This window comes from Gadus chalcogrammus, chromosome 2, assembly GCF_026213295.1.
Source record: "Gadus chalcogrammus isolate NIFS_2021 chromosome 2, NIFS_Gcha_1.0, whole genome shotgun sequence".
NCBI classification, from domain to species: Eukaryota; Metazoa; Chordata; class Actinopteri; order Gadiformes; family Gadidae; genus Gadus; species Gadus chalcogrammus.
Window position 1 is genome coordinate 18,289,313 of NC_079413.1, and position 12,384 is coordinate 18,301,696.

The 12,384-nt window shown below is 52.5% G+C and overlaps 1 protein-coding gene across 1 annotated transcript in view; it reads left to right on the forward strand.

Moving 5' to 3' along the window:
• The first annotated feature begins 91 nt into the window (after positions 1–91).
• Positions 92–12,384, forward strand: part of smurf2 (SMAD specific E3 ubiquitin protein ligase 2) — a 44,879-nt gene continuing 32,586 nt past the window's right edge. The window contains exon 1 of the mRNA XM_056583546.1: positions 92–492. Within this exon, the coding sequence (XP_056439521.1) occupies positions 441–492 (52 nt within the window). The 5' untranslated portion in view covers positions 92–440. The remainder of the gene's footprint in view (positions 493–12,384) is intronic.

Consider the following 12,384-nt stretch of genomic DNA (forward strand, 5'->3'; position numbering starts at 1 on the left):
CAGAAATGTTTGACAACCTGTGTGTGTCGTCACCGCCGAGCTACCCGCTAGACGGCGGGGGGAGGGTTTCTGAAGGCGGGTCAGAGCCCGGCGGCCCCTCCACTGCGCTGGCCCGACGCGCAGAGAGGGAGGTCTCATTCTGCTCCGAAGATCCTCCAGGAGATGTGAACACGAAACCGGCCGTCTGAGTGTTAAAGTGGCTCCAGTGTTAGCGGGAGAATTCAGGAGTCGCTACAGCTTTTTAAACTCACTTCTTTGGGGATAAGGACGCTTTGTTTGCGGTGTTCCTGGAGGTTATTGGAGCCCTGTCCACATCCGGGCCACCCCGCCGGGACTCCATGATGGTCTGAACCGGCGAGGAGCTCCTGAACCCGGGCGCCCCGACGCTTCATCTACTGGTATCAGATACTGGTCCTCACCGAGGCTGGGAGTCGAAGGAGATGTCGAACCAAGGAGTCCGGCGGACCGGGCCCGTGAAGCTCCGTCTTACAGGTACAGTTCCTCAGTAGACTCGGGGTTAGACCCGCGGGTCCGGGTATGTACCGGGCTCCGGCTATGCACTGGTTTAGGACGGTTCCCAGTCAGTTACCATTACAGAGGTTTCACCCTCCCGTACGATACTATGTGTTATTTCGGTTATTTGTAGGCGTATTGAATTTCCATAAAATTATTGAAATGTCAGTGTCGTTTCAAGACAACACCCAGCCAGGGAGTGTAATGGATCCAGGGTTTAGTCGGCGCCCAGTGACCACCAACCCCTTTGCCAGGGGTCGGACCCGGGTTCCCTGGCAGCGGGGCCGGTGGTCGCTGGGCGCCGACTAATGTCTGGCAGGACCCTGAGGCCCAGGTCCTTCCCGGCTGGTCCTAGCTGTGTGGTCGGGGTTTAGGTCCAGGCTGTGGGTCCTACACGCCCCGGGTGTACCGATAACTTAGTACTGCTATCACACACCGTGTAGTGAAACGGGCGGAACTGTCTGGGGGTCCTGTGGTTGAGTTAGCCTAGCCTGCTAATGCTAACAGCAGACGCGGAGCCCCAGTGGAGCTCCCAGTTCACACTGGTTTTATCACCAGGAGCCCTCAACACATGGGTCAACTACGCAATGAATATAATATATATATATAGATATAGATCTATGTATATATATTTATAATATGAATATAGATGTGTATGTAGATAGATAGTTATCCGATATCGTAGCCTGTTTTAAAGACATATTACATTTGTTCTAAATTCATCTCTAATCCTTGAGAGAACTGACAGGGTAATACAACTCACAAGGTGTTTCAGACTTAAGATTTATTTAATGGCCAACAGATCATACTTTCTCCAATGTTCAGTGTGTATCTGCACATGTCCCCGGTATCTGTCCTGGCTGTGTGCTTTTGGTTCGTAACATTTCAACACAAACGGGGAAAAAGGGGTCAGAAAGTGAGGAGGTTGTTTGGTCTGCAGGAGGGAGTTGACAGACTGTGTTTGATGTGCTGGGATTGGAGCCCAGAAGGATTCCAGGCCGGGTCCAGTCTGCCATCCGAGCCAATTTAAACACCGGCTCCGTTTGTTTCCCTTCCTCCGCTAATGCGAGTAAGATGAGAGAATGACTTACAAGGGCAGGAGTGTGTGGAGGACCGATCTGACATGGAAAAGCCAACGCCATCTCTGTGCTTCTGATGGGAAAGCTTCTTGTGGTTCACTGTATTTAAGGAAAAAAAATATTTATGTTTAGCTCGGTAGAGAGTTCCGTCAGGAATTATGCTAAAATAAGCTCCATGCGTGAAGGCAGATTATTGGTTATGAGGGCCATGTTTCCTAAGGGCCATGGAGCTTGGATTTTATGCCCTTCAGAAGAAGTATACAGACTATTGTTCATTTTATTGGATGGTGAGAGCTTGCTAACAGTGTGGAGGAGTCAGATATTCAGCTTCTGTCTTAATCCAGTTGTTAAATGATGAAAACCCAGCCCTCAACTATTCAACCAAGCGATCCCATTAATTGAGTTTGAATGCTTCAGTTTCTGTTCTGAACCTCAGCCTCCCTCATCTTGTCTCACATCATGGGCTGCGGTCAACATGCTGCTGTTCAGGTGTTTCGTATGACTTCATTCATTCACATTCTTGTTTTATCATGGATATTTTTCAATACTGAAACATATAATATGTCACATTTCAACATAAAAATATCCAAAACGACTAGACCGATGATATGAAGTTGAATTGTGGGCTTGTCTCAGATGTTTCTCCACCAACATCTTTCTTTGTGACCACAAACAGCCAGATGTATGACGAGTAGATGATTTTAGCAGCCTACCCAGTGGAGTGTGCTGGTAGGCTGATTCACTGAGCTGTCCACCCCACATCTGGACATGATGTGTGATGTCACTACAGTGTAGGCTTTGACAGGACTCGTAATGGCTCATCAACATCACACCTGGGGCTGATAACCCAGGGCCCGTTCAAGTCTGAGAAGGATGTGGTCTCCAGAAGCAAGGCTCAGCATGTGCCTGCTCCCTGCGTCTTGAGAGAGCTGCTCCCCCCAGACATCCTCCCATCCCCTCCCAGTGGGGCCACAACACCAGCCTCGGCCCAGACACACAGCTGCTATTGTCACCAGTCGTTTAGAGCTGCTGCTGGTCTCTCTCTCTCTCTCTGTCTCTCTGTCTCTCTGTCGCTGTGTGTGTGTGAATAGTTGTCAGGGTGTGAATGTTTCTTGTATGTGAAGAAGAGAGATGTCTGGGTTGGTGTCCCTGGCTGTCTGAATGAACGCAGTCTGTTGGATATACAGGCCTAGCATGTGTCCGGGTGTTCAATAGGAAGCAGGGTCTTCTTGCTGTTGGCCTTGGTGTGTCTGACCTGATGCTCCTTTAGGTGTAGTGTGAGTGCTATGTCAGTGTTAGCGCTGTGTTAGTAGTTTGCTCTGCACACAGGGAGAGTCAAAAGGCTGCAGTCCTCTGGTTTCTGGTGGTGTGGCCCCATGTACACTTTTAGCCTGCAGCTCATATAGGTCTACTGTACACTGTCATTATGTGTGTGTGCTTTATTTGCGTGGCCCAGCTGTGTAAACCAGCGTTGGTTTGCTGCAGCGGGGGGGCGCGCCACGTTTCATTGTGACATTACGGTAGCTTGTAGTTATCGGCGGGGCAGGGTATTTTAAACACGGCGCTGTCATGTGTGTTTTCTGCCTCAGAATGATGAGTTGTTACACGGCGCGGCGCGGTCTGGAGTTGAGACGTTGTTGTTCCTGCTGACAGACCCCTCGTCTATCCCCGCCAGATGTTGCATACGTTTGCCAGCTGCTAAACAGAGCAGTTAAAAAAAAAAGCAGAGCAAACAAGGCAGTAAAGAGCAGCAGCCTCTTGTACACAGGGCCGTGGGTCCGGACCCTGCGATGGGAGCGGGTCGCCTAATGATTTGTCGGCACCACGGCTAGTCGGGTCCATCGGAGTCCTCCATGGAGACCGTGTGGAGCCCTGGTCCATCGTGAGGAGGGGTGCATCCTCTGACGGACCCTGCTCTGTGAGCTACGGGCTAATGGCTCCAGGACAGGCTGCTACATCTCTGGCGTCTAATGATTGGAAAGTGGAGCAGTGGAGAAGGTGTTCTGTGTTCTGTCCCGACACCAAAAGCACCACCACTACCACCAGCACCACCAGCACCACCTACACCACCACCACCAGCAGCACCTTCATCAGCTCCACTACACCACCACCCCCAGCAGCCCCGCCACTGTGTATCCTGACGAGGGGGAAGGATCGCGCAGGGACCGGGGTGTTGAGCCCTCAGCCATGAGGTACCGGGTTTGATCCCTTGGGTGCTTGTGCTATACGTCAAAGTAGTAAATTATAAAAGTAAAGAGAGGATTCTTATGCTCAGGAAAAAAGTAGCAGGATAGGAGCGTCCCGGCCGTGTGATTTATCTGTGTTTGAGTGAGCGGCTGCACTGGAAGTTTCCTTGGTGAGTGTCGGAGCAGCAGATGGTTTTCTCCTCTGGATTCCTGGGGCCATGTGTGAGGAGAGCTATCTCTGCGGGCTTCCCTGGAGCCCTACGCTGGCTGCTCCCGGCTCTCTTCCTCTCGCCGTGACTCAGCCCACTTCTTTTTTCCGACACTAATATCCCCCCCCCCCCCCTCCCAGCCTCCCCTCAGACAGTCCGGCACGTACATCACCCCCTCACACCCCCTCTCTTCCCCCCCCTCTTCCTCCTGCTGCTGAGGCCGTCCGGTGGCTCTCCTGGCTCTCCGGTCTCTCTCTCCACCTCGTCCTGTCTGCAGACGCCACTCCGTCTGGACGGCGCGGCGCTCGTACGTCGATAACCGACAGGACAGAAGATAAAACGGAGAAGGAACCTTTTTGTGATTTACCCAATGAATGAATGAGGGAGTGAGTGAGTGACGTAGGCCTTTGCAGTATGTTTGTGGTCTCCTGGTCGTGCTGTAGGGCCTTTGTTGTTCACTTCTTGTTCGTGGATTCCAATTTGAAGCTGGAGGTCAGGGGGATGAACCGATGGCGTTGTGCACACGACAGGAGGGTCTGTGTTTGAATGTTGAGGTGGATGCTGAGGCACCTTCACCTCCACCTGATCCCTGGGTTTTCCTTAGAAGATCCTCAATCCCTCCCAGGGCTGGAAAACAGGACGGCTGTAGTGGAAGCGATCGATATCAAAACCAATCAAGAGAGGGCAACAATCAAGTCATCATAGTCTGAAGCTGAAGCCTGACCTCTCCTATTAGCAGGGTAGGCTCACTGTTGGCAGGGTAGGCTCACTGTTGGCAGGGTAGGCTCACTGTTAGCAAGGTACGCTCGCTGTTAGCAGGGTAGGCTCGCTGTTAGCAGGGTAGGCTCGCTGTTAGCAGGGTAGGCTTGCTAGGTAAGGTAAGCTAAGCTAGCGCTCCGTCCCTGACCCCGCGGTCTCAGACGTCAGACTGCTGGAAGCACGCAGACGGAAAGACACCATTGTGGGCTAGCGTGTTGAACACTGGCCCACTGTTGTGTGTGTGTGTGTGTGTGTGTGTGTGTGTGTGTGTGTGTGTGTGTGTGTGTGTGTGTGTGTGTGTGTGTGTGTGTGTGTGTTCCAGATGGAGAGGCATGTGGACCCGCTGATGAGCGTGTTTAATGTGGGTTCGTCTGGGCGTGTGTGTGCATACGGAGCCTTCATTTGGCCCCGGCTTCCTGTCGGCGCGTCCGTTCAGCGCAGCCGCATGGAAGTGATTTGGGGGGAGGGGGGATGAGTCCTCTGGCTGGGGCGGATCTACTGTAAATATACAGTCATTAGCTCTATGTGGACCTCTCCACCGGCCCAGGCTGTTAGGGCATCTCCTCCCAGGGAGGAGGGGCCTGGCTCCAGGCGGGGATCACACACGGTTTAAATATTCCCCCCGCTCTCCTGGCCCTTCTCATTAATAAGACACAGCTCCATTAATGAGTGACAGTTGACCTGCTGTTGGTTCAGTTGCCCTGTGTTGCCATGCCAGCCCTCTGGACGGTTGCAGGTGTGAGCGGGGGGAAATTATGGTCAAAACATTTTTATTTTCCACCGACCTGCTCATGAAAGGTGAGGACTAGTGTATTCTTTATTTTATATATTACAGCATTTCTGCCCATCTGTGGATTCTGTGGACATTAGGGTCTGAACCCAGAACCTTTCGTCTGGGACTCAAACCCCCTGACGCACCGCAAGATCACTCTGCCCAGACTGTTGGCAGAAGGCTGGAGGGGATGGAGGGGACCTCTTCAAAGGGTCCTGACCTGGGTCCTGACCCAGGGCCCTAACCCAGGGTCCTAACCCAGCGTCCTGAACCGGGACCTCAACCGGGGACCGGACCCGGGGTCTGACCTGGGACCTGACCCGGGGTCCTGACCTGGGGTCCTGACCTGGGACCTGGTCGCGGTTCTGATTTGGGGGGATTGGATTAGCAGAGCAGAGAGGAGAGACCAGCGCTTATCAGCCTGGTGTCTGCGGGCGTTCTGCTATCTCTAGCGCCTAACGCCCCCCCCTCCTCTTCAGTCCATCCTCTATGCCAGCTCTTCCTTTGAAGTGAGCGCTGGTACTGGGGGCCGTCTTTTATCAGCGTGGCCCGGCCCTCAGTACCCCAGGCTTATGTAAACCCTTAATAACCCCAGGCCTCCTCAGACTGGGAGTTCACTTTCAGTTCTCCTTCGTTCTCAGTTTGTTTTTCCTCCGTTCTGCACTCCAAGCTTCGTTCCTGGAAACAGGAACTGTTTGTTCTAACATGTTTGGTCCTTCAGGAGCTAATATAAAATAATATTGGTTCTCTCAAGTCGGACCCCAAACATGAGACATGTGACGTCGTCTCATGACTCCGAAGCAGTGACGGGATGAAGAGGAAGGCAGGGAGGCCTCTTGGCTGTAGAGGCATGGGGAACTCTCTGTGTGCTGATGTGCAGCGGATCCCAAATTTTGTGCATGATGGGAAACGTCGGCAGCCCATTGATCCATTTTGGACTCATGTTGGGTGACCGTCATGTTCATCCAAGACTTAACCTTCAACATCTTGGTTTGGCCTTGGTTTAAAACTCACTTCCTTTATTATTGGACCGGCTGTCCTCGTGGGAGATGTAGAGGTCCTCGTGGGAGATGTAGAGGTCATCCTGCTCCACTAGAGGCCTCTAAGGGCTTGATCTGAGGTTTATGCTGGCCTATAAGTGCTTGGGCTGAGGTTTATAAAGGCCTACAGGGCCTTATCTGGGGCCTGTGCTGGCACCAGACAGGCACCATGTGACAGGGGCCAGCTGAAGGGCAGGAGCTGGTCCTGGGTCAGCAGGTATCAGAGAGCCAGCCATCCTGTCGGCCTCAGCCAGCAGCCCCCACAGCTCTCCACAGCCCTCCTCACCCTCCCACCACCACCCTCCTCACCACCACCACCACCCTCCTCCCCCCACCACCACCACCACCATCCTCCACCACCCTCCACCACGCTCCTCTCTGTGTTCCAGCAGAACGTCTGAGCAGGAGGTTTACGAGGCAGGCGGGCGGTCAGCTGACCCCTCTTGTTTAAACACGGTCTTACTGGGCCACGGCCAGGCGCTCACCAGGCTCTCTGAGTGCCAGCGTCGAAGCAGCCAGGAAGTCTCAGGGAAATGGGAGGGCGGGGGGCAACCATTCTTCACAACGCTCTGAGCCTGCTGGGTTTGACTCTTTATTATTCAATCGTTTAGCAGAGGCTTTAGAAGGTGACTCACAGTTTGGTATTTTGAGGTACATGACATTAAGGAGCATGGAGGCCAGGGGATCCAGTCCCAGGGAGGCCTACAGGTAGACTATAGACGTCGGGATTCAACCAGGAACCTATCAGCTGGAGGTCAAACCACCCTCGGGGCTTTACCAAATTTGCCCGTAGCCTTTAGCCCGCTGCCTTTCGCATTTAACCCGTAGCCTGTAGCCTGTAATCTGTAGCCTGTAGCCTTTAGCTCATAGCCAAGAGAGAGGGATCCCAGAAGAGATGTTTGTATTCACACTGGATCCTCTTTCAAAGGCATCCTTAACAAATACACCAAGGGGAATCCAGCGCACTGAGAGACACGAGAGGAACTGAGAGGAGGCCGGGGCCAAATGACCCCTTTGTATGCACACACACGCTCAGACGACCCCACATGAAACACTCATCAGCGGGTCCACAGCCACTCCGTCTGGGGAGAACGCACGCACACACACACACACACATATGTAAGCGCATAAATGCACAAATATGCACACCCACACACATACATATTTGCGCGCACACACACCCATGTGCACGCACACGTATACACAAACATTCACTTCCTCGTCTCTACTGAGGTTGTGAAGTTTTGTTTCTCCAAGGTTTTTCCTCAAGTATGAACCGTCATAACTATATAAGACTACCCCATTTTCTTTTTTTATCTTGTGTAAACACTTTGAGGTTGGCTGTGGACAGCAAGGCTGCTTTTATCACAAGGTTCCTGGTTAGAGAAGTCTCTCCTGGTTAGAGAAGTCTCTCCTGGTTAAAGTAGTAACTACTGGTTAAAGAATTTTCTGTGGGACCCTCTGTGTGAATGCCTGGTCTCCCTGTGTTGATGTCCTTGGCCTTTCCTTCTTCCTGCAGAACCTACAAGATTGGGTACCTCAAAGTGCTGAACAAATTATTGAATTAGTGTCATCACACTATGGACTCTTGAGTGTCTTCGGACAGGTGAATTAGTGTCATCCCACTATGGACTCTGAGTGTCTTCGGACAGGTGAAGCTCGTAAGCCATAACCGAGTACGATCGGACGATGAGCGGATCCCAAAGCCCCTGGCGTCCACTCAGCAATCCTACGGGATGTTGTTGTTTTTCTTTTTGCGTTAATAAAATTACATCGTAGTAACGAAGATGAAAAACGATAAGTGGATAAGAACAAGTTTCTGCAGCAGGAGTAAAATAAGCACTTTGAACTCACTTTTTATGTTAGTATCGTTCCTTTGAATATTCAAATATTCCGTAGGGAATAGCCAGCGAATACTGGAAGCCTGAACTTCTGTGTTGGGGCCAGCTCGGATACATTCAGATGATCCTGATGTGTCCCATTACAGAACGGAGACTTGGATTTCGCCGGTCATTGCGCCACCGTTTTCGAGAGACATCCTGTAGGTTACAAAAGAACAATCGATAGAATTATTGAGCAAGAAAATAATATTCAGAGCCCTCCTAGTCCCTATAGGGGCACCGGGGGACGACATTTGATACCTAGCCCCCCCTGACCACACCAACATGAAGGCCTCACAGTGGTCCTCACTGAAGTGAACCTGCTTGATAAGAGGGGCAGCGAGCTCAACAGGAAAGCCATAATTTCATTACACAGCCTCCAGGAATCCAGGGGACTGCAAGGCCTCAACAAGGTGGTCTGCTGCCGGTGATTCACCGGGCTGCACCCCCGTGATACGGGCCACTCATCGATGAGACGGACGGGGATGAGCGCTAATGTTGAATTTTAACGCTTAGCTTCACCATGTCATTATTGAGGAGGGGATAGGGGAGATGATACAGCCCTCCACACGGCTGATATCAGTGATGGGGAGGCAAGGGCCATCTTGGTGGTGGAAACGAGAGGTTGCGGGGATGGTTAAAGGACTGCATTTATACAGCGCTTTACTCAAGAGTGGCTAGTCAAAGCGCCTTGACAAAACTGGCTAACATTCACTCATTCATACACAGAGGGTGGTTGGTGTCTTGCTCATGGTTTAGGCGTGTTGCTCAGTGACACGTTGACAGTGCTAGAAGGAGCCGGGGATCGAATAAGCAACTTTACGGTTACCAGCCAAGTTGAAGGTGTAAACTGTGACCAGGTGTAGAAATTAATTGGTGGGTAGTACCTGTAGCCAGACTTTTAGGTGAGGTGTTTAATAGATGTTTAGTATCATGTATCATGGTAGTCAGGCAGCGTTTAGTATCATGGTAACCAGGCTAGGGGAGTAGCAGAACGGTACCCACCTGATGGGTGGTGGTGTGTGGGCGTAGCTGAACCTTACCCACATCAGACCCCTTGAGAGTCTCTCAGCCTCGCTGGTATGACATTTCGGGTCACCAGTTGTATATTTAGTGCGTGACAGGCTGAAACCGTTGCCCCATATCAGATCCTCTTTGAGCAAGACGTCAAGCTGGTCGGGACTAACACCTCCACCCGACGCGACAGCCCGGATCACACGGTCTTTAACCGAGGAGGTGTCTGCCATTGACTCACATCCGCCTGGTGTCAGAGATCACTGAGGCCTAAAAAAAAATAAAGTTTGGTTCCTGTTGGTTGTCAGTTGAGGTCATGGGTAGGTAGGGAATTTATTTTATTTTTTTATTTTATTTTTTCCAGCGGCAGCGAATGATAGGTAGGTTGTTTTCATTTAAAAACAAGAAAATTCGCTCATCCTTGTACAGAATGAAGAGGTGCTGTACAAAAACGTAATTATAGTTTGCATCAATTTTTTTTTTTTTTCTTTTTTTTTGAAGCTCATAAAATAATTTTGCTCGCACATAAATTGACAGGGTCGGTCGGAAACCGGAACCAAACACTTTTTTTGTAGGCCTGATGAAGATCAACACCTCGTCCATGATTGAGGCCTCAGATGTCCCACACTGGAGGGGGGGTCCTCATGATCCGTCGTGTCCGTGGTACACAACCCGCATGCGCGCCAGTCAGTTTCCCCTTGTCTCGGACTCTCTCTTTGTAATGTAGTGTTTTCCCAGTTCTCTGTCCTTAGTGGGGCGGGCCGGTCTGAGACGGTGGATCTGTTTCTGCCTGGGCCTGGCGCGGCGTGGTCACCATGTATTCCAAGTATGTCTATACTCCAGGGGAGCAGGCGGCGGTGATGCAACACAGAGTTGTGAAACCTTTCCTTAGGACCTCTGTGGAAAGTGGCGGAGAACCGGGGGAACAGACTCTGGCAGCGCGGCCGGCGGCGGCTCCAGACCCCAGGGGGGGGGTCTTCCTCCGGCCCTCTGCTGTGAAAACGCTTAGAGCCCCCCCCTCGCGACAAGGCCCCCTGCTGCTCTCCTCCATGACCTCACAGAGGGGCAGGCAGCCAGGGCGCCCAGCCAGCGCATGCTGCCACCTCGCTCTGCCCCCGCCTGGCCGGGTTCCTGGCTGCAGAGGAACCCCCAAGCGGGCCTCGGGTTCCGTCCGCTCTGCCCAGATCAGAGCGCTGCAGCAGAGTGCTGGTGGTGCTGGTAGTGAGGCAGGCTCTGGTGGCAGAATCGGTTGCTTAGGGTTACAAGGGGGTCAACTGCAAGGCCGAAGGGTACCGGGTTCCGGCTCCTATACCGTCAGCCTGAGCTGTCGTCGGCCGTCCGTACCCCGACCACTTCCTGCTCCTTAACGGCATCTAAAGCTAGCGGACAGATGCAGCTGGAGCTCTGTGTTGGGGGGTGCTCTGGTGGAGGAGGGGGAGGAGGAGGGAGGAGGGGGGCAGCAGCAGCAGCGACCGGCCTCCTCCCCTCTATGATGTCATGACAGAAGGTCTGCGCCGCGGAGGAAAGGGTGACGTGGGGAGGATGAAATGTTCTCACTCAGAATGCTGTCAGACACCTTTCCTTTACGCGTGTGTGTGTGTGTGTGTGTGTGTGTGTGTGTGTGTGTGTGTGTGTGTGCGTGTGTTAGACTGGTTGCCGATCCCTGTGTCGTCCTTGCTGGACTCGGTGACTCTGGGCGCGGTGTAGTGTAGTTGAAGGTGGGGTCGTTAGGAAAGAATGCATTTGCACGCAAACAATGACAGTAAATAGGTCACTATTAAAGGGTTTCAATGTCTGAAGTGGTACAGGGACACACAGTAGGTCTACTGCTGCTAGCGTCGATCAGGCTGTCATTAATTCATCTAACTGTAGTGCTATGTGTCGTGTGAGTCACCTCCAGCATTAGTGATAATAGTGTGGACTAGATGTATTGTAATCTATAAGCCTCATCACCTCCTGGGGAGCCAGGAACAGGCTCAACAGGTATGCCCAGAGAGCCTGCTGCCTCTCTCACCACCACCCCTATCACCACCACCATCACTACCGCCCCCACCACCTCCGGCCAGGGTGATCCACGGTGCTGGCTGGCTGTCTTTAGTCACCGTAGACATTTGGCCCCTGAGATTCCCTGACTCAGAGGGCTGTGCTGCTGGTGGTTTGGGGAGGGGGGTGGAGGTTCCTGCTCCTTTCCTCCCCTGTGTCCAGACACCCCGGTCCTTAAGTGCACATCACAGTCTGACCGCCAGGGGATGACGGCCTCCCTCCCTCCCGCTGCAGCGAGACCGGGATGGGATGGGCTGGGCTGAAGTCTTAATGGTGGGATTTATTTCCTCAGCGAGGTGAAATAAAACGGTATGGAAGAGATGACAGTGAATTGGAGAGGAGCGTTCCTCCGCCTCTCTGTTTTCTGGAGCATTCTTCCTCCTATCTGGAGCGTTATTCCTCTACTCTGTATTCCAGTGCGTTCCTCCTCCTCTCTGTATTCCAGAGCATTCCTCCTCATCTCTGTTTTCCGGAGCGTTCCTCCACCCCTCTGTTTTCCGGAGCGTTCCTCCTGTTTTCCAGAGCATTCCTCCACTCCGCTGTTCCAGAGTGTTCCTCCACCTCCCTGTTTTCCGGAGCGTTACTCCTGTTTTCTGGAGAATTCCTCCACCCCTTTGTGTTCCAGAGTGTTCCTCCACCTCTGTGTTTTCCGGAGCGTTCCTCCACTTCTGTGTTTTCCGGAGCTTTCTTCCACCTCTCTGTTTTCCGGAGCGTTCCTCCTGTTTCCCTGTGAGGTGACGTGCGGCCGGGGTCTAGTTTCCATCTAGTTTCCTAGCTCTCATTTAGTGAATCTTGGCGAACAGCGCCGCTGTTTCACAGGGAAAAGGAGATTTTCCTGGCAAAGGGGTTTTTCCTCGATCACTTTGGCTCGTGGGGCCGACTGCAGGAC